The sequence below is a fragment of the Anarhichas minor genome, unplaced genomic scaffold (assembly GCF_050575085.1).
Source record: "Anarhichas minor isolate MPS153535 unplaced genomic scaffold, ASM5057508v1 ptg000136l, whole genome shotgun sequence".
NCBI classification, from domain to species: domain Eukaryota; kingdom Metazoa; phylum Chordata; class Actinopteri; order Perciformes; family Anarhichadidae; genus Anarhichas; species Anarhichas minor.
Genome location: NW_027466582.1, coordinates 7519995 through 7542097, shown reverse-complemented (window position 1 = coordinate 7542097; position 22103 = coordinate 7519995). Strand labels below are relative to the sequence as shown.

Sequence of the window (22103 nt, the reverse complement as noted above, 5' to 3'; positions counted from 1 at the left end):
GTAAGCAGTGAGAGGGAGAATGTTGTTCCTTACCTTCACTCTGACCTTCCAGTGGAAAGGAGGCAAGGAAATGCCTTACAGGGATCACTAAAGCATCACTTTAATGTTCATATCTCCTTTTCCACATCTTTATCCCTTACCCTCTCTAATCTACTCCAAATTCTGAGATCTCCCCATTACTCCCACTTATCCCTGCACCTGGCATTTCTCTCCTCTGTGATCGCTTTGGGCAGTGTGCAGTAATTGTCATGCCACTGTGGCTTTGATTTTTTTCCCTTTCTTATCATTAGTCGCCTCTTATGTCGCTGATCTAGGAATTGAAGTTTATTCCGTTGCACTCACTGATACAAGCACGAGTTCTTAAAAGGTAGTTTATTACAACTTGGGTCTGATTTTGCATAGTTTTAGGGCGTCGTCCATGTCACTAATAACAAGATTGTACTCACCAAGTTGATATCTGAGATCTGGAAATGCTGCATCATCACCAAAAACAAACATGCAGGTTAACCAAACCTATTTGAAAGAGAAGGTTAACAGTTAAATTATTGCCCAAACATCCATCTCAGTCCACAGACTAACTTCATGTTTTGACATTGACTTATATTTTCCAAAGTTGTGCGTTCAGTTTTCCCGTGAAACGAGATGTTAATTACCAGTTTTCCTACATTTTTTAGGTTACTGCACCTCTCTTAGGGACACCTCGCTCATGAATTTCCGTTATTTCTCACAGAGGTCATGCTTTGTGTTTTAATGCGTGTTTGTTTTCTCTCTTGCTCTCTTCTACACCACTCCTTTCCGCATGTTAGTTTTATCGTCTTTCCCTCCGCTCTTATATTCCCACATTCTTCCTGGCCATCAGCTAGTCTGTATTTCTAGGGAATACTTCCCGCATGTCAGCTCCTGCTCTTTGTTTTACCGTTAGTGGCTCTTCACTCAGTCCCCTTGTTTACATCACCCTGACTCTGTTGTGTCCGTGCAGTTTCGTTATCACCCTCTTCCATTCTCCGGCCTCCTGTCTCTCTCCCAGAGTGTTACTTACCGACCCTCGGCTCACTGATCGTGTTTGTTAATAATGATACTTCAGTGCCTCAGGTGGCTGGCCCTTCACTACAGAGAGTGTGTGGAAGTAATTACCCAGATGCACTGCTGCAATGTGGAAGATCAGATTGCGTTAGTTTGTCCTTTGCACGGTAAAATGCCTTTGTCTCATTTGATCAAGACAAGCATTCAATGACTGTCCTGATAACTCAGCTTGTTTGGCGATCAACTTAATGCACGGGCTAATAGTTCAGTATTTGATTCTATGTTGTTGTTTTGTTGTGTATGTGTGTGTGTGTTTGTGTGTGTGTGTTTGTGTGGTACAATACAACATTTTTTTCTACATTCCACATGACTTTTTTCAGTCTTCCTCTGGGCAGAATTAAAGTGTATCCATCTGTCATTCCCTCATGTATAGTTCAGATCCAGTTGCAAGGCTCTGGATTTCTTTCCAAGACTTGCTGTTTTCTACTTGACCAGACCAGATTGAGGGTTAGCATAAGTGTGGCTGTTCTTCCTCTTCCCCTCGGCAATTTCTCCAACCTGTTTTTTTTTCTGAAAGCTTCAGCTGTGCAGCATCGAGTTATTCTTTCACCCCTCCGAAAAATGTCAGCTGTTCCTGTACGAAAGACGGGCAATCATCCCCACAGCCTCTGACAGACGAACTTAGCCTGGCCTAGCCTAGCCTAGCCTAGCCTGGCTTAGCTTAATTTAGTTGTGAGGCTGTGTGGGTTTGCTTTGTCGGGGGAACTGGAATTATCCAATTGGGACAAGAATGCAGCTTTAGTCCAAGGGAGGATGATTAGTGGTTTCTCATAGATTTAGTGCTCCGTGATGTTTTGATGATGATGATAATGGGAATAAAGGGAATGGAGCCAAATGGTTGCTTGTGTTCATCAAAGACATAAGTGAGACAGAGAGTCTCTTAGTTGGTAAACCCTAACCCTGCGTCACATGTTTTTTTAAAGAACCTGATTTAATAACCGATATTCCCATCTCTCCCTCTCTCTTTTTTGTTCTGCATCCTTCCTTTCCTTCCATAGTGTCTCTTCAGGACATTACCATGAGGAAGGCCTTCAGGAGTTCCACCATTCAGGACCAGCAGCTGTTTGACCGCAAGTCAATGCCCGTCCCACTGCAGGAGACCTACCAGACATGCGAGCAGCCGCCACCGCTCAACATCCTCTCGCCCTACAGGTCCGAATCCAGTTTCAATAACTTTACCAAAGGTTTTCTGGGAATGATGTTTTTTTGGTTGTTTTTTTTTATGAATGGTGTGCTAAAAGTAAGCTATAATGTGCATTTTAAAAGCACATTTTGCAAGTGAAATGATGATACTACAATAGAGGAGATGGAGAAGCGACATTGCTCCCTTCTTTCAGAGAAACACTGACGTTACCTACAACTGGAAGGTTTAATTGCAGCCCTTTTTCTGAGCCCAGCATTTCACCAACTATAACAACCTTTCATATATTTGTCTGTTTCTATTCTCCTCAGTGTGGAGATTGGGGAACAATGTATTTGTATTTTAGTGAAAGGCATAAAGAAAGACTGATTGCACCCTACTGTGTAAAGACAAAAGCAGCTAAACGGTCTTGAATGTTGGCTGTTATTTGTTATTCTTTTGTATCATACTTTTGCCTGCCACCAAAAGGCTTTTATTAACCGTGCACACAATGATGCACACAGAGAAAACTGAAAGCTGCTTGTGCACCTTGGTTGGTAGGTATATTCGTATTGGCAAGCTTGTGACTCCTTCACACCAGACACTTCTTGGGTCTTGAGTGTTGAGCCGGTGCAAGCAGAGCAATAGAGAGTGTCATCTGAAGATGAATAATCCATAAAAAGCTCGGCTGGCCAGCACTCCCTCCCCCTTTATTTCTCACCCTGCTTTTTTTTTTACCCTCTCACTCCATTTTCTCTCCTGCAGCATCTTACATGACACATCCCTGTGTAATACTGTCACTCTGACCAAGCCAGTTGAAGGAGGTTACAGGAAAAACACAATCTTTTATTTTGTGTGTGTACAGACACGTACATGTGGACTGTAGGGAGACAGGTGGAGGCTGTGGTATTTCAATCTGCTGTAGGTGCATTTTTTTTTTTTTTTACGTCTGGGACAAGCAAAAGTTCAGTGTGGGCGTCTGCCTCACTGACATTATTTTCAAATCTTATTTGAAATTTCTTATTTCCTGCTGGCTGAAGGCTACATGTCAAGGTGTTTTCTCTCTTCAAACAAGGATTAATGGTGATAGTTGAACTAGACATAAAAACAGGTACTATACAATCCTTAAGGTCAGTTCTGGCTGGAATTGCTCTCACCTCTCCTTGACTAACAACTGATGGAGTGCCCAAGAGCACATGGTCCAATAGAGAGGATGAGGTATCTATTATAGAGGACTGTTGCTCTACTAGTGTGCCGGCGAGAGAAAGAGTGGTATATATGTGTCTATGTATTAACGTTACGGCTGACACTAGCTATAACTTTCATTATCAATTAACCAGATGGTTATTTTATTGATTAATCAAGATAATTTCACCCATAAAAACCCATAAGTTCTAAGAGCTTAATTTTACCTAATTATCATATAAGACAAAGAAATGTAGGAAAACACCCCCTTTTGAGTTCTCCGCTCTGCTCTTCTCCTCATTTTGTATTCCTCTCCTCATTTTGTTCATCTCCACTCTCCTCTCCTCTCCTAATTTGGTTCTCCTCTCCACACATCACATCAGGAGTCTCCCTGGGACACCTCCCCAGGCTGTTATTTCTCAGATCTACTCTGAACACAGCTGCTCTGCTCTCTCTCCTTCTATCACTCACACACATACAAGAAAAAAAAAAAGACGCACACAAACACGCGCCTCAAATATACACAGAATGAATACCATGTATAATGATTCACACAAGCAGTCAAATACTACCCGCAGTGCACACACTACAGTAGCTCTCCCTCCGCCCTTTCCTTATCCCATTGTTAAATTCTATCTTTGTTGTGTTGCATGTCATTCAACTTTCCACTCATGCCCTTTGAGGCTTTTTCATGTTCTGTATTCTTGCGCTTATCCGTGTCATCATCAAATAATTGCCTCCCGAGCTGTGACCGACACTGGGTGAAGGCAGCTAAGTTCAAGATGGGACCTCTGAATGGTTGTGATACACCAAAAAAAATCTTTGTATATTCCTTTTGTGTCAAAGGAAACGTGAAATATCCTTTAATGTGCCTTTCAGCACCTTTACAGCCAGAAACAGCTCCTCTCACTTTGCAGCTCTATTGGGTGTTTCCGCAAAAATACATTTTTGAGGAGCTGAGATATGCTGATGGAGCTCAGAGTAAAGCCACTGCGCCTTCGCATCAAAAGGGGCCAGTTGAAGTGGTTCGGGTATCTGATCAGGATGCCTCCTGGGCACCGCCCGTTAGAGGTTTTCCAGGTATGTGGGATTATATATCTCGTCTGGCCTTCGAACACCTCTGGGTTCCCCAGGAAGAGCTGCTAAATGTTGTAGGAGAGAGGGACAAAAATATGCCCAAAAAGTCACTACTATTCAGCAGAGTTTGCAAGAGTGAAAGCTGATGATTTGTCAAACACAGACTCGGCAGCTGCAAAGGGTTAAGCTTGTTTGTTATTGAGGGGGGGATTGAGAACGTTCCCTAGCTGCAGTCTTTGACAGGTTTTCCACATATTTCACAAAGTGGTGAATAAAATACACGGGCAGGAAGACATTTGGAAACAGCCAAGAAAGAAGAGAAAGACATCAGCGGGACAATTTACAAGGCATATCTATCACCGTATTGATATAAAATGACATTTCCGGACAGCACCTTTGTGTATGATAATTTCCTCGTCAAGGAGGACCTTTTTGTCGTGATAACTACCCGTGTCTGTCAGAAGTCTTTTTCCGTTTCCCTCTCTATCATCATGGCACTGTTCTCCCCAGTGACCACCAACCACAACGGCTTCTGTAATGCGAGTGGAGCAGACAGAGAGCGGAGCAGAGTTGAGAGAGAATGAATGATAACGCAGGACATGAGCTATTATTCATGGAAAATGGTAAAAAAAATATAGGAATTCTTGAAGGAAAGCAGACTGAGACAGGCAAGGGCAGGACACAGGAAAAGAAAAATAATTATAAGCAAAAATGTCCTCTTCCTGCATTTTAAAATGTAGAATTTAGTAGTCTGACATTATTATAAAGGGAATATTTTGGGGGCTTTGGACTGTTGATTAAACAAAACAAGACATTTGAAGTAGTCACCTTGAACTCTGGGAAGTCGTGACGGCCTCTTTCTACCATTTGCTGTTCAAGAGGATAATTGGCTGAATAGAACTGAATCAATGATGACATTAATAGTTAGTTGTCGCTGTAAATGGAATAAAGCTACATTTTTTAAATGCTCATTGTATTTTTTCACAGGCCAAGAAGTCTTCAAATGTGTTATGTCCAACCAACAGATATTCAGTTTATTCCGTATGACTAAGACAGGCAGCAAATATTCACTTTTGAGAACCTGAGACCGGTGGTTCCAGCCTTTGGAATTGTTGCTTTAAAATTGATTGTTGTCAATATTTAGCTTCTCAAAAAATAAAAGAGCACTACTACTCCAGCATGCCAACCAAAATGCAATGGGATTCTTGGTTGTTTCTTTTGTCGATCTGCAGGGACGATGGGAAGGAGGGTCTGAAGTTCTACACCAACCCGTCCTACTTCTTTGACCTGTGGAGAGAGAAGATGCTGCAGGACACAGAGGACAAGAGGAAGGAGAGGCGGAAACAGAAGGTATGTCAGAACAATCACCAGCACCGGGTCCCAGCAGTGCACAGTATACATTTTACCTCCTGTTCATGCAACAATTCTTTGTTGCTGCAATAGATAGATGTGTTTGTGGTGAGCAGTGGGCTGTGAGCACATGAGCACTGAGGTTAGCGAGTAGGAAGACACTAAGTGAGAGTGCACAAGAGGCTTCCTGTAGTCTCCATAGATGCAGATCGATGTGTCCTGCTTGAATAAACCGACAGAGTGATTCACTGATAGAAACACAGGCCCGGCTGTAGTCGAATGCATTAACTAGCCACCACACGTAGATGAATCAAGTCTTCCTCCAGTCGACCCTTGTGCGATGATTACATCTAATTAATGGGAGCATCTGCTGATCACTTGCCCCTGCACTGTGTGCCACCGCTCTGCCTCTGCACATACAAACACACACACACACACACGCACACACACACACACACAGACAGACACACACACACACACACAGACAGACACACACACACACACACACGTAACCTCACGTGGGAGCTCTGTCCACACACACATGCAATCTGAAGTAGGATTTGTATGCACGCAGACACACTAATTGAATAAAAGGGCTCTTGCACATGTAGAGAAAGCCCATATCCCACATCAAATGCACAGCTTTGACCCCCTCCTCACAAAAGAGGGGTTTCTAACTCTGAGCATCAGGGGCACTAATCAGTCCCAGCTTGCATTTCCATGCGTGGGAAGCAGGGCGTGCAATCAAAAGTGTCGATCAAAGCTTATTATAGTCACGTTTCAATGAGGAATAAGGAGAGTGAGGGTTCGCGTGAATGAAGAGAATATAATTTGTTGGTTATGAGGTTTTTAATGATTGTGGGAATCGGCTCAGAGAGGACAGAGGGCAAGTTAAGCCAAGAATTATTTGGGAGGTTGTAGAAATGAAGGGAATTTATTTGCTGTTATTTTCTGTTTCAGCATTCATTACAGTTAGAGTAATAAACATACATGATTTTTTGAATTGTCAGACTTTTTTCTTCTTCTTGGGGTTAGGTTTATATGACCGCTTGTAGCTGAAGCTCATTCCAATGATTTCATTCCAATTAAAGCCCCGGGTGGGCTCAGCTTGTAAAGCCATGTTCATTTCCCTCTTCACCACACATGGCAGTTACACAGACCCCATGGAAAGGCCTAGAGGACATTCACAGGGAGAGCAGGATGGATTAGGGGAATTACCCGGACATATTTGTTGGTTTGTGTAACCATCGTGGTAGATAAATGGTCTGAATGAGGATCAGGGCAAACACAGTGTGGAGAAGAATATGTGTGTGTTTTATGGAAAGCATGCAGAATCAACCATTCAAAGGGTGAGGGATGGAAAAGGAGAGTTATGTGCACACACTCACATGGGGGAAATTGAGCGTGTAAATCATTGATAGATCAAGGTTGAGGTTGGTCGGCCTAGAGAAAAAAGCGCTTTACCCAGATAGATAATAACCCAAAAAGATTTTTAAAAAGCATGGCGATGCTAGTCCATCATACAACAATGGTTAGAGTGGTGATATGTTGATTTAGTTCCAGAGAAAAACGCTATATGGACACACACACAGCCTTACACTTCTTCACTTAGCTCATTCTGCCACATCATCTCAATGTGCCTCTCAGTCACAGTGTTCATGAAGTGTGTGTGTGTGTGTGTGTGTGTGTGTGTGTGTGTGTGTGTGTGTGTGTGTGTGTGTGTGTGTGTGTGTGTGTGTGTGTTGCAGTAAATTATATGTTTACTCTTTGTAAACTTAGTATATTATTTCGCCAGAAGATTTCAGATACCAGCTAAATCCTTCTCTGCTTCTACTACATATTCCATTCATAAAGACAGTTTTTGCCATTGTTAACTCGCACACTTTCAGACACACTCAGGCATGGAAATGCACAGACAAATGCTTGAACAGATCTAAATCGACCATGATCCACCAATGCAGCTGCAGTGTCGAGGACCTGACGGGCAGCGCCACCTGTCAGTCACCGTGACGCTATCTGAGATTGGCTGCCAACACACTTTGTTCCGTGACAGACAATGTTCCAGCTCTGCCTCACTTCCTCCCTCCCTCGTGTCTGTCTTCACTCTTTCCCTCCAGCTCATCTTACTTTTTCCCACAACTTGAACATTTTTAGATTTCAATATTTATCACAATGTGTCAAATTCACATGTAAAATGAACTGATGAAATGTGTTCCAGACAAAACACATCAAATATATGAAAGAAAACGTTTTTAAATCAGATTTTACTCTTATGATCATATCATCACAATACGATACCACCGAAAGTCAACAAACGATTATGTTGAATTCTCACCAAGCCTTGTTATCAAGAATCTTTAAACACAGAAAACTTCCACCATAAGATGGACACACTGAATGGAAGTAAAGACAAAATCCCTCACCTTATTTGGTCAAATTAAAGAAAAACTAAAAATGAAAAGGAAGCAGAGAAGAATACAAAAAGGCTAACCTAAAAAACAACACTACATAGGAACATGCATGGCATCCAGGATTCTTATGCAGAAGATAAACAATCAAAGGACAATAAAGAGGTCCTGGCATGTTTAATAAACAGAGATCAGGATCGTGTCTTAAGGGAGCTCTAGCTTCGTCTTTCCGACTCTTTAAACGTTTTTTTTTAGACTCATCGCCCCTTGAATCCACTGAAGCAGGATAAGGGGTTCGGATGCCTTCGAGTGAGTAACCAAAGTAATTGATTTCAGCTCTTGTACAGAGAGACACAGTTCACGGGTTCAGGTCAAAGTTTATTTTTACATCCCGGAGGAAAGACCACAATTCAAAATGTTTGAGCCTCGAGTGTCGAAGGACCACATTTGAATGACTCGGCGAGCAAAGAGCGAAAAGGGCATTCACGATAGAGTAATGCACAGTGTTAACAGTACATTACATACCTGTAAAGATGCGTAATGCCTATTTTTTTAATAGTATTTGAGAGATTTATTAAGCTAAAATAGATCCAGTTCCCGACCAGCGTTCTTCATGTAATGCGTCCGCGCTCTGTTGTATCATACATCACAGAAAATAGATCTCTGTAATAAGCGTTAAAATGCTTAAGCCCCTACTTCATCTCTTTCAATCACCAGCCATTTTCTTACAGAGTCATATCCCTAATAGTCTAAAACCAAATTCACACACTCTACGCTACACACAGGCACACACAGATTAGCAGGCAGTGATAAATTGAAAGCAGCACAGGACAGGAGGGAAGGGAAAAGAAGCCTACAGTGTTCTAATCTCATTAGCTCCTGTGTTAGCCTCACCCTCGGTGGATTAGCAATAGACTATGTGCTGAGCCAGTCGGAGGGAGACAGAGAGAGGAAAGTCCCAGGGACTGAGGAGAAAAGAGAGAACGAAAGCATCGCTGCTTCTCTTTGAGATCAGTGTTTGAGTCCACACTAGATCGAGGTTTGTCTCTAGCGACTGGATCCCCTGTGGAGACGCCCTCGGCCTCTCCTACCCATGTCATTTTTTTTATTTTTAGCCTTTATTTCTATTTGGACACTATTTGGCCGTCAGGCTGAAATGAATTGTCGAGTCAGTATAAAAAGTTTTCCCCACGTTATCACAGGTGACCGACCCTAATTAAACTGCAAAATGTCGAAGTATTTAATGACAACAAGGAATTCAATTTGCAATGCTAACGTGATGTACAGCGTCAAACCAGACAATAACAACACCAGAATTTGTGTTTACATCATTATTTGATGACGACAGCTCAGAGAAAATCGATATACTCATTTGAGTCGTACAAGATGTCCCTCTGCACACTCGTATGAAAGTTTCAAGAAACAGGTGCAACAGAAAAGTCAGTATCTCGGTACACGATTAAGTGAAGATGCTACAAGGTAGCTGACAAGGACCAAAGTCTGACGTGAGGAATGTGTCAGCTAGTAGCAATCTTATAGGATAACATAGCGGAGTGTGCTGTTATGTAAGCATCAGCAATTTCCTTTATGTCCAGAATATATTCAGTATATTTCTGTTTTAAATTTCCCGACACACCAGAGCAACTCTGAAGACACATGAAACACTCACTGTGCTCAAGTGTTTCAAGAGCTACATACTGTACATCCTTATTCCAAAGATACATACAGTAGCAGTAAGCAAAGAGGGTCATGTCTCCATCTTCACTGCTTCCTCATCCCCCCCCACCCCCCTCACTTGCTGCGGTTGCCACGGCACCTGCTCTCAGGTCCATTCATGAGACTTGAGACGGCTCGCTCGGAGCGCTGAGACGCAGAGATGGACCGAGACTGACACAGTGTACAGTGCCCTGCTGCTACGGGCCACAGCAGCTGCTCCCACTGTCAACACACACACACACACGCACACACACACACACACACACACACACTCTGGGCTTTTTTTGTATGTGTCGCTAGGCACAATTCACCTCTTTAAAGATATTTGGATTAGAAGAAGATAACACCAAAAAAAAAAACACAAAAATAGAATGTCTTCCAATCAGACTCTTCAGAGTGTTGGAGCTGAATGTGCAGAATCTGTATTACTCAGACACTTTAGCAAATAAATAGAGAAATTGATTGACCTTTAACCGTGATGCTTTGGCAGCGGTGGCCTAAACTGTCATTAGTAAAGCACAGCATACTTTGCACATCTTTGGGTAAAAAGCCATGTTTACAAATATCATTATCCTCCAGCAACAGAATATGCTCGTTAATTATTTCAAGCTCGTCCACAATTACAATTACAGTTACATCATGTAGCAGGCAGCCCTGACCAGAGAGAAGCTCTCTAATTAAAGATTTTTTTGACTTGCTTTAACAGCACCTTTTCTACACATGAGGGTTGGTGTAACAATATTTAGATTATATGCAACACCTCATTAAAGCAGCAATTTCAATGAAAGCAAAGAAATGTATCCACTAAATTAACTTTTGGTATCGTCTCCTTCATTGATCAGCCGTCTGCAGAACAATGACAGCAGTTCAAGATCAAATGAAGTTTAAATCAAGCACAATCAATGGCAGGATATGCCTGCTGCATACATGCTAAAGGGCCTGCACCACAGGCATGTATGAAAAAGATGTTACTCCAAACTGGATCTCTGTCAAATTAGATTAAGATGGTGCAACGGGCCAGATGATGCAGCTAAGAAAGTGGACAGGATGCTGTGTTTGCACACTTTAGGACGGGACCTTTTCAGCCAGTGTGCTAATAGCACACTCAATTGTCTCCCTGTATCTTGTTGCAAGCTAGTGCAACTGTTTCAGTCATTGCAGGTGCAAGAGCAGCTGAGGAAAGTGAGGCATTGGATGAAGTTTGCCATAACAGACATGTGCAGTATAGCTCCCCTATACAATAAGACTGACTTGCATTAAAAGTAAAAAGCAAAATGGAGAAAGACAGAAAACTCTGTTTGCTTTTACCAGTTACAGCTTGGATATCATTTTTATGTTAATAAAAACAGCTTTCACACTAAAAAATGATGTGAAAATATCTGCTATTTTAAGCCACCTGAAGACACCCAACATGCGTGTGATATGTTGCAATGTCTCAGTGGTTAATAGGATAGTGTTATTTCCCCCGAATTGTGTCTCAGTAAAAAAAAAGTTGAAATACTGCTTCAGGATCTTCTCTGAACCTTTTTTTTTTTTTTCTGAATCCTGGTCTAACTCTGTCTAACTCTGTGCAGCTGGAAATGCCTTATCTTGTGTGTCCCAATGGCCTCATAAGAGTCCTCTCTGAAACCCCTCCTCCCTTCCTCACTGCCCCAGAGGTAAGACCTTCTCCCTTCTTCCCCCCCTCCACCAGAGTGTCTGCTCCCCACGCGGCAGCCTGCAGCCCTCCCTCACTCTCTCCCCTCTATCCACTCTCCCTCTGGTTTGCTGTGGACGAGTGAGCACCCCACCTCCAACCTAACAACTAACAAGCCCCTGACTGCATCCCAGTTCTACTCTTGTGATAGGAGACAGAGCGTCTTATCAGTGATCCTCCGAAAAAAGAGAAAATTGTTGGACAAAATTTGAGGCCCCATTGAATGTTGTAGTTTTTATCCTAGCCTTAGAATTCTGACTAGATGTCTGACTAGTTCTACAGTGCATCTTTGCTCAATTATAAAACAGGGTACAGAGTTTTAAACATAACAGCTGGCTTTATGCCGTGTTCACGTCCGATGGGATCGAGGGTATTTCCATGTTTACGACTTCACGTCATGACATGAACGCAGCATTGCCGTACATGCTATTTCAACTGAAGGTAAACCGGTTGGCACTCGGAGTAAAACATAGTTCTCATTAGCTGTATCTTTATTCTGTTGTAGAAGAGACAGTTGTAGCCAATACATACTGCAAGCTGCAAGTCAATGCATCAACCGCCATTGCAGTTTCACAAAAATAAATGCAAAGCTCAGCTGCTTTGAATTGCATTGCTGGTTATGGTTTGCATATTTATTTATTTATTCATTCAATTATTTATGTATGTCTAGTCTCAGCCTAACCTGAAAAGAAATGGCCGATCCAAATTCCAAATTTAGTCAGTGACGGTTAAATGCTTTTAAAGATAATTTGGGAATTTTTCAACCTGGACCCTATTTTTCCATGTTTTTGTGTCTAAGGGACTAATGGGGACAACAATATGTTTGTTGTGTTGAAGGAGAATGCTGCATACGGAAGCCGCTAAATGGGCTGTAATGTAATCGCTTGGGGGCAACTCCTCACCGTCCATTTACGTCCACTAAAAGTGTTTGTATGCCACGAGTGATTACATTACTGCCTTTTTAGCGGCTGCCATCCGCAGCGTTCTCCTTCGATACTAGACCAATGTTTGCCCCCATTAGACACAAAACATCGGAAAATAGGGTTGAAAAAAATGTAAACGTCGTTCGCCACACCTGTCAGTTTACACATTAATATCACTGAAGTAGGAAAAGGAGGAATTTGGGACACAGCCACGGAGTAGACACTTCACTAAAAGACAACCCGGTCATACGCTAGGTGATCGTGGATTTGAATTAACTGCACATGTCTTTGGAATGAGAGCCCTCTTCAGATGACTTGTTTGCCTTGCTGGTATTGGTTTAGTGGTCAAACTAACACTTTCTGACACATTTGAGCACGTTTTTTTGTTACAAATATCAAATCCTAACAGCTCAAGATACTCATTTGCATTTCTTAATCGTATTGGTTATTATTCTTTTATTGCATTCATCAGGCGAAATCAGTATCCCTCAGATCATTACTGTACAAGTCTGTACAACCCAAATCCAACAGATCAGCAGCAGCAGAAAAGTGTGTATTGTGTGTGTGGGGTTAGTGTTATTGTCCGCAGCAGGGTGGTCCAGTTGCCGTGTGCGCCTCGGCGGGCCTCCCTGTGGGGGTTATTTACCCGCTTGCACAGCCGCAGTTCTGCTGAGTCTGTCGCATTGAACATTCACACAAACATACAGAGACACACAGGTACACACGAAAATTCACATACGAGTGAGTAGGAAGGTGTGCACAGACAGAGAGCGTTCTGTACATATCATAAATCTAGAACTGCTGTGTTGCACACACTCATACACACTCGCAGTGCCTACGCAGCAACACTCTCTCTGCCAGTACGAGTCCATTCAGATGAAAGATGACGACCTAGCGGAGGCACACAGCCCTCGGAAATTAGCCACATTTATAACGGCTGTGACAAACACGGGCATGCACACACACACACACACACACACACACACACAGTTTCTCATTTTCTCTCATATACAAAGACAGTGTACCTCCCTCTCTTGTTTACGTTGCTGTTTTCACATTCATGTTGCATTAAAGCCGTCACGCTGTGATGCTCTTTGTTGGACAGATGGTTGTCTGGTGGCATTATGTGTTGTGTGTTTCCTTGTCATTTTATCTATCTACCACCTGTTCTTCCTGCCACTCCTCATTGTTGCATCAATTAAAACCAAAACCCCATAATAATGCTCTTTCAACTTGTATGGCAGAATGTTCACTCGTTTTCTTTTGTGCAAATGTAGTCTGAAATGCTTCTTTGAATATTGCCGAGACACAATAACTGCAAACCTCTTAGGAAGTCAGAGGTTAGTCCGACTGAAAGTAACCTTCTTATCAGACTTATTGAAGCTCTGCACAGTTTGGAAAATGGGAGAGGAAGATAGGTTAAAATATTTGACCTTCTGATGCAGCTCCTTCAGCCTCAGCAGGCAGTGTTGTCAGGGGTTCATGTCTGGAATGAATGATATTCAGTTTGTCAGTCCAGATGTATAAATGTGCTGGAGCAGCGCAGGAGGCCGTTGTTTGTCTGTGTGTGTGTGTGTGTGTGTGTGTGTGTGTGTGTGTGTGTTCCCCTCGGCCAATGCCTCATCACGGTTAATAGGCCTGATGAATCAGAACCTAATCAATATGCATTACCATTAGGATGCTCGCTCTCAGCATCAACATCACTTAGCTGAAGCAGAGGAGACGCTGTCCACAACCCACGTTGTGTTGAATCAGCAAGCATGTTTCATTTTGAAGACCAACACATGCATGCACATGCATGCACACACACACACACACACACACAGTTATTGAATAACCAGGGTACATCACCCTGGAAGATCTAAGTGTAAATAAATCGATTAATATTGGTTTTAATGCAGAGTCCCAGGAAATTATGTTTCAGAGGCCCTTTTTTTTTTTTTACCTTGCCTTGAAACATTTCTTGGGGAAATAATACACCACCACATACACACAAATATGTACATTCACAAACAACCTGTATTGTGTTTCTGTTACTAGAAATAGGATTTTAATAATGGTTTGATTCCTCTGAAGGGAGCCAACAGGGGGATAATGTTGTGTTTGTGTGAAGGCAGTTTGTCGAATGCGTTCACCCATACTGTACTACAGCTTGCTTTAAAGCTCATTTTACACTGATCTACACTTAAAGGATAAGACTGTGTTTTTCTTGTTGTCAACAAATCCCATGAGAAGACAAAAAGCAACAATGAACTGATTCCCCTGACAGGTATTGCTTTGGTATCCAAAGCCTGATATATCTTATTCATCTGTGCCATAGAGTTCCATTGTTGTCCACAAACTATTAAAAACACGCCAGGCAGATGTGCACTGTGTGACATGTTCGTGCATTACAATGAACATGGACGTTGTTGTTAACTTTACATTAATCCCACATACAGCTGAACATATCCCCCAACAGAGGCACTACTTAATCCTTCCTGAGTAGTGTTCGCTACCTCTACAATGTGAAGTGCCCAGCTGTTTGATGATTTAGCCCCTTTACAAAACAAAAGCATAAATTCGTCATATAGATTGATATCATTAGTATGAAACCAAAGGGCTTGCGGCTGAGTGCCACAGGCAGAAAGTATTGCTAACACATTGCTGTTTTTTGTCTTTTTCGTGGGATCTGTTGACAAAACGAAAAATATAGAACAACACCAGCCTCATGCTCACACACCTTTACCTATAAAATGTCAGAATTGTATATTATTTTCTGATATGAATGCATAAAGTGGCTCAGGATGACTAAACTGATTCATTCACATCAGTATTTAGTTGAACTGTGAAACGATCCCTACTTGATTTTAGTGTTGTTGTTGTGCTTTAACCTGTCATGTATACTTTGAGTTGACTCGAGCATGTGTGTGTTTGTTTTGCATGTCATTCTTCAGTGTGAGCTGTTGTTGTAAGGTTTCAAAGTGTGGAAATACCTTTGTAGCTTGTCCTTCCATTCCAGTGAAATCTCTCTCTTTCTACCTCAGTCTTCTTTCAGTGTGTGTGTGTGTGTGTGTGTGTGTGTGTGTGTGTTTGGACTGGACTGTGTGTGCCGCTGCGTCCTACAGTACCTGCATTGTGTGACGCCCCCCGAGCGGTGCCATGTGTTGTCATTTTCTGTTTAACAGCACTTCTTTTCCCCTTTAGTCCCACCTTCTCTAAACGCCCACTCTGTTGTTGTGCCCGACTGTGTGCAGCGGTGTCGTGCTCAATCCTGTGCCGTGTTGATTTTTTGACCCCGGTGCTTCTCTTGTGGTTTTTGTTTTTGTTCTTATAGTTGCAGGATCCCCGCATGTATGATCAGGTCTACAGGTACTTAGACCTTCCAGGGCAGGTATGTGAAAACACAGAGATTTATTTCAAAACACTGTGTGTGATTTCTGCTAGAGCAGCTCGCTGCTCAGTTTCTTTACCACTGTGTGTGTGTGTGTGTGTGTGTGTGTGTGTGTTGAGTCAGTCATGCTGAAGTCTGGGTGGCAGGGAGTGCTGTTTGTTGATGAACCTAAGGGAAATATGTAAAAACGTTTTCAAATTGTGAGTTTCATGCTTCAGTAAAAATATATACTTGCATGATAACTTCATTTGGCCCAAGTCCGTCAATGAGCACTCCCAGTTCCCAAAGCTTGAACGACAGTGTTTCCTTAAATGTGTGTGTGATTTCTCTCTTCAGAGAGCTAATTCAGTACTGTTTGACTATTTGAAATCACCTAGTTTAGGACAGATAGAAAGTTATTTTTGAAAGAAGCGTGCTATCTAAAATGAGGGTGAATTGTTTAAGAGGGAGGAGTTGGTATATGGATATGTATGTGGCACATGTACAGTTAAATAAACATGGTGTAGCAGCACATCAGAAAATAGTGTAAATTTCCAGAGGGGACAATATATATGTGTGTTTAAAATGTGTGTCTGAACAGTAATAATCTGTTATCTTTTGTCTCTTCCCGCTCGCCTCCTTTTCTTTTTCTCCATCCACAAACCATCTCTTATGCATTCATCCCCCAATTTCATTCTCATCATCTCCTAATCTGCCTCTTCCCACACCATCACCATCACCCCTCCTTACCAAAGATGAAGGCGATAGACCGCCCGCAGGAGGCCGATAAGATACCGCGGTTGCCTCACGATCGTAAGAAGGAGTGGCAGAAACTGGCACTGGGCGCAGAGCTCGCCCAGGACATACCTGACGACAAACACAGAGAGGCCAACGGCTCTGCAGGTTACCACGATAACAGGTACGTGAAGGTGGCGGTCCAGTCTTCGTCACACATCTCAGAGCGGAAAAAACTGGTTGTAACTACAAGACCAAAAGTTAAGAGACAAACATTTAGGTCTACTTTCAGGCATGCAATTACAATTTCTTAAACTAGGAAAGTCAAGGCTACTTAGCCTGTTAGGACTTAATCATGGAAATACAGCATAGTGAGCTTCAGAAAGACTTTGTCAGCAGGATATAATCTACAAAAATAATAAATTGTGCCCACTTAACAGAGAACGAGCTCTTGCAATTTACACTTCAGCTACAATTAAAGTTCCTCACAGTTGAGACTGTGTTTATTGTGCCTCACAGCTCCAAGTGCCCATTTAATAATTCCTCTGACAGTCAATGTGATCAATAAAAACTGATTTTATGCAAAGTGGTTGTTTTCTGATTTGTCAGTGCCATGAATAGCTGACATGAAGTCTTTTCTCCAAGTATTGATGAGGAAGTATACCGCAGTGTCAGCACATATAGATGGTTGTTGAATGCACGCTGCTTGATTTGTCACCAAATAGCCACAGAGTGTGATGAACACACTCCTCTGGACCATGAAAGCGGCCCAGCAGTACTGACCAAGCATCGTCTGAATTATAATTGAAGCAGAGGCACATTTACATTTCTGCTCATAAATAAGAAAATATACAAAACTGGTGCAAGATACAGAAAGAAACAGATTAACTGTAATTGTCGTTGAGTAAGTAAAGGATTTTTAGCCTTGACCTGAGCCATAGTAGAGTTTGATAGAGCCTCATAGGATTCTACTTCCTGTATTTCATTTATTTTTCATGTGTTCAAATATCAAGATCAGCTGCGTCCACAGACTCACTGAGAAAAAAACATCATGTCATCTTTATTTTCATATGACAGTTCAAAGTGTAGATTTTAATCAAATTAATTCTCACAAACAGAACTCAACAAGCTTGAAACACGTTTCCTAATTACCTCCAACCCTCAACCTTGCTTTTATAAATACAGGATTCATCATGAAAAGATGTTTTATTTTGTTTATTTTTACACATTTTATGATCAGGAGTAAGAAGACTGTTGTACACACCACATTAACATTTAGACATCGATGGTAATAGTTCCCAAACCTGTTGCTAGATCATCTTCAGCCTGTAAGATGATTTACAGGATGAGGAAGAAGAAAAATCAGAACGTTCTTTGTTTTAAATACTTTTTTTTTTGCATCTTTGCATCTATCTCTTCAAACCTCTGAACACAATTCCAATAAATCTAGAAAGCTCATGAGGGGAAAAAGACATTCTTTGGTGGAACCGCTCTCCACTTCTTGACATGTACAGTAAAAATGTGCGACGAGGGCTCACGAGTAGACATCGTTTTGATTGTTAGAGGCCACCGCAAAGACTCATAGATGCGCGTCGGATGAACAATCTCACACTCTCAGTCACTCAGACCTTCATCAGGTAGAATATGAAAGAAATTTACCTCAAGAAGATGAGGGCCGAGACATTGTAAATCAACAGGATGCAAGATTTTTTTCGTTTCTTTCTTAAGATAAAACGGTTGGGAGAACTGGATCTATGCTATATGTAGCATGAGCAGTAGTCATAGCCAGAATGTCTATTTCTTGAAACAAAATAAAAACAAAATTTAGCGAGGGAAATTCGAAGGGGAACCACACAAACTGTGAGTTAAGGACAACATGTCTCTCTGCTCAGGGCTCCCTTGTACTTGGAACATTTGGACGGGCCCTTCTCGCTGGCGGCGCTGCCCTACATCCAGATGAACGAGCTGCTGAACCGTACTGGGGACAGAATGTATTCACGGCCCCACGACCCTCCACCGCCTCCACCTCTCATGCACCCACTTGGAGAGATCAAGCCACCCTCTGTGATCAGGTGGGACAGGAGACGACACCTCAGTTTTATGTCCCGTCGGAAAACCTTTAATAGAGCGTTTTTATGGGTTTTGCAAAGCAATTGCAAAAAGTGATAGGTGCTCACTCACATTTGCTTGCCTGGAAGTTGTAAAGTTAATCCTGCTCGTCTGGTGTCCCAATCAGGTTCAAGTGTAAACTGTGTGTCAGGTTCACGAGCACACACACACACACACACACACACACACACACACAAATTGCAATCCCATCCCCATCTATTTGGTTTGCTTGTTTTCTCTCTTTTTTCTTCTTCTTATGGATCAGTTGGTCGAAGTGAGTGGCATTTCATTACTTTTCTTTTTGAGAGGACGAGGATTTTTCGCTCTGTTAGAGCTCAGCAGAGCAACACAGAGAAGAAGAAGGGATGGAAGGAAAGATGGAGGTTTTGTGGATCAGAGCTGAAGGAAGAAAAAAAAAGCAAAAGGCTCGGAGCAGAGCAGGATCAATACAGTGTTAAGGCCACTGAGGCCACTGAGCGTATTACAGGTTGTTTTTCGGCAGCGCACTTTTGCCGCATATGTCACTGTTTGAAGGGGATGGAGAGATCAGAGGGAATGATTTAAGGCTGTGGCTGCAGCACCTGAGAAATATCTCATTGATTTGTTTACAGAGGTCCTTGCAGCTATATATTCTCCTCTTACTAGCAAACTCTTTACAGCCATCTTGTTTTGATTTACTTCTACTTTTCAGTCTGACCTTTTGGTTCTTGCTGTTTCTTCCTTTTATAAGTAACACTCATCGTATTCGATATCGAAATTTTCTCACTTTACCCCATAGTTCATGCAGCACTCGGAGGAAATACTCAACATATTATTTGAGACTGATGCACAGCTGCACATTGTTCCACTCAAAAAAAAAATCATTGATCGTGTGAACTAAGGCTCTTAATTTTAGATTTTTATTGAACAAGGCACAACAACCTTGGATCTTCATATGCACTCTTTAACATTTCAACTTTTTGTCCCTCTCACTTTTTAGCGGTCTATTTCCCCATCATGACCTCCTTCTCTTTTTTTCCTCTCTCTTCATCCTTCTAGTTCCAGTTCGGGTTTTTCCGACAGCAGACCCCAGTCTCCAGCCCGGACAGCAGGCTTCAACTCCAACACTCCTCCTCCGCCGCCTCCCCCTCTCCCCCCTCCACCTCCCCCGTTACCCTCCACAGGCCTGCGGGGCACTCCTCCTCCTCCCATTCCTCCTCTACCAGTCCAGCAGTATCCCCCGGCTATCCCGCCTCCGCCTGCTCCTCTCCAGATCGCCCCTGGGGTGCTCCACCCGGCCCCTCCGCCCGTGGCGCCTCCCCTTCACTGCTCCCCGGCCCGTCTCCAGCAGGTCCTGGACAGGGGCCCACCCGTGGGCTCTGGGACCCAGTCGGACGGCAGCATCCTGCCTCCTCCCCCGCCGCCTCCTCCTCTGCCCCACCCCGGAGCACGGAGCTCTTCGCCCTGTCCCTCAGGCCCGCCACCTGTGCCGGCCTTCCCCTCAGCAGGAGCCATGGCCCCCCCGCCGCCCCACAGCTTTCACGATGTGGGGAGCAAGAGGCACCATCCAGCCAATCTGCCCCCCATCAGCGATGCACGCAGCGTCCTGTTGGAAGCTATCAGAAAAGGTGGGTCGAGTTTTACTAGGAATGTTTGAAACTTCCCCAGCCAGCAGGGACGAGTCGTGTTTTCTCTGGACAAAGCACACACGTGTATGCTTTTTATTAAGATCTTTAAAGTTACAGCTGAAAAATGCAATAATGCCCAAAATTCACTTGTCACAGCTTCTGAAATTTGAATATCTGCTGATTTCATAGTAAATTGAATATATTTGGGTTTTGAGCTGCTGGTTAGACAAAACAAAGCCATGTGAAGACCCCACAGTACGTGATCCTAAACTTTCCCTGCTTTCTGTTACTGCTTCTTTCAGGCATACAGCTGCGGAAAGTGGAGGAGCAGCGAGAGCAAGAGGCTAAGCACGAGCGCGTTGGCAATGATGTGGCCACCATCCTGTCACGCCGCATCGCTGTGGAGTACTCAGACTCCGAGGACGAGTCAGAGTTTGACGAAGGAGACTGGATGGAGTGATTGGCGATCAGAGAGATGGAAGAGAGAGGGAAAAAAAGCAGCAAGGGACAAATGTGTTCGGGTGCCCCCCCCCCCCCCAAAAAAAAACCTGCACTCCACACCTCGTCATCAAAGAGACCTTTCTACTCTGGAAAGAAGTGAAACATCGATGTTGCCCACTTTTCCTCTGTCAAACTTTTTTTTTTTTTTGTCTCGTGGTTTGTGTTTCGGAGGAGAATCTCCACGTGGCCCCTCGTCGGTCTTTCTAGTGTTCAAGTGTCCAAGAGAAGTTTTTGCATTTATTCTTTTCTGCACTACCACATGACCTTGTTTCTTCTGGATTTCTAGTGATGAAATCCCCCATGTTTACTATTGTTATACATGAAAATAACTTTTTTTTTTGAGGAACCACTTGTTTTATCTTTCTTATCTGTACGTCGATGTAAAAAAAAAAGAAGGAATAAATGAAGGCATGTTGCATTTATCCTTAGTTCTTCAGCACCGTTTTGCCACCTGGTGGCTGAATGAATGCTGTTTTATTTTACAGTCTTTCATTTACCTTTTTCTGCTGAAACATTTGCAGTTTTAACGGGCCAGTAGTTGTTGATACTGACCACTACATGAACAGTAGTAGTACCCACCAGCTGGGTTGTCCTTTTTGTTTTCTCTCTTGTTATCAGGACTGACTTTACCACTCGGAACAAGCAAAAGATTGTGTTGGTATGTCATGTGACGATTGCTGTATGGTTGAAATTGAAGAAGGGGAATCATATGTCTGCTTTTGGCCACACGTGTGCATATCCATCCACTTACAACTAACTCTTACCCCAGGGAAATGTATGCCGAGAGATTGGCGCTTTTTGTCTGTCCAGGTTCTTAGGATGCTCATGTTGACATCAGGCAATGTCAGAGGTAATCGCTGAGCCATTGGTGTTTTTTTTGCATACTGAGCTCCCATCCTTTTCTCAAGTTCTCTGCCATAGAAATGGACACTGGAAGTGATTAGATGCTGTAGGTGTACATCAGATTTCCTGCCTCTCTTATTGTCCCTGATGAATACTCGGGTGTGCTGAGGAAAACTTTGAATTTTGAGAAGGATACCCGTGATAATGAGAGTCTGACCAACACCAGATACAAACCACTCAACACCACCGAAGGCAGCTCTTCCCTCAGTTTCCCCCACTAACGAGAAGCCTTACCTCGTTTGGTTCTACAGCAGCAAACGGTGTTCAAAAGAAGACATTGTATGTGATACTGCCTTTGCAGGCCTGAAAGAAGAATACATTATGCCTTGTTTTGGCTC

General features: G+C 42.9%; 1 protein-coding gene across 1 annotated transcript in view; it reads left to right on the top strand.

Annotated features, from left to right (window-relative positions):
* wasf1 (WASP family member 1) overlaps positions 1-21390 on the top strand; it is a 29017-nt gene extending 7627 nt beyond the window's left edge. Inside the window, exons 3-8 of the mRNA XM_076084192.1 lie at positions 2082-2235; positions 5698-5815; positions 16666-16829; positions 18538-18717; positions 19793-20361; positions 20664-21390. Coding sequence (XP_075940307.1) covers positions 2082-2235; positions 5698-5815; positions 16666-16829; positions 18538-18717; positions 19793-20361; positions 20664-20821 — 1343 coding nt within the window. The 3' untranslated portion in view covers positions 20822-21390. The remainder of the gene's footprint in view (positions 1-2081; positions 2236-5697; positions 5816-16665; positions 16830-18537; positions 18718-19792; positions 20362-20663) is intronic.
* The last annotated feature ends 713 nt before the right edge of the window (positions 21391-22103 follow it).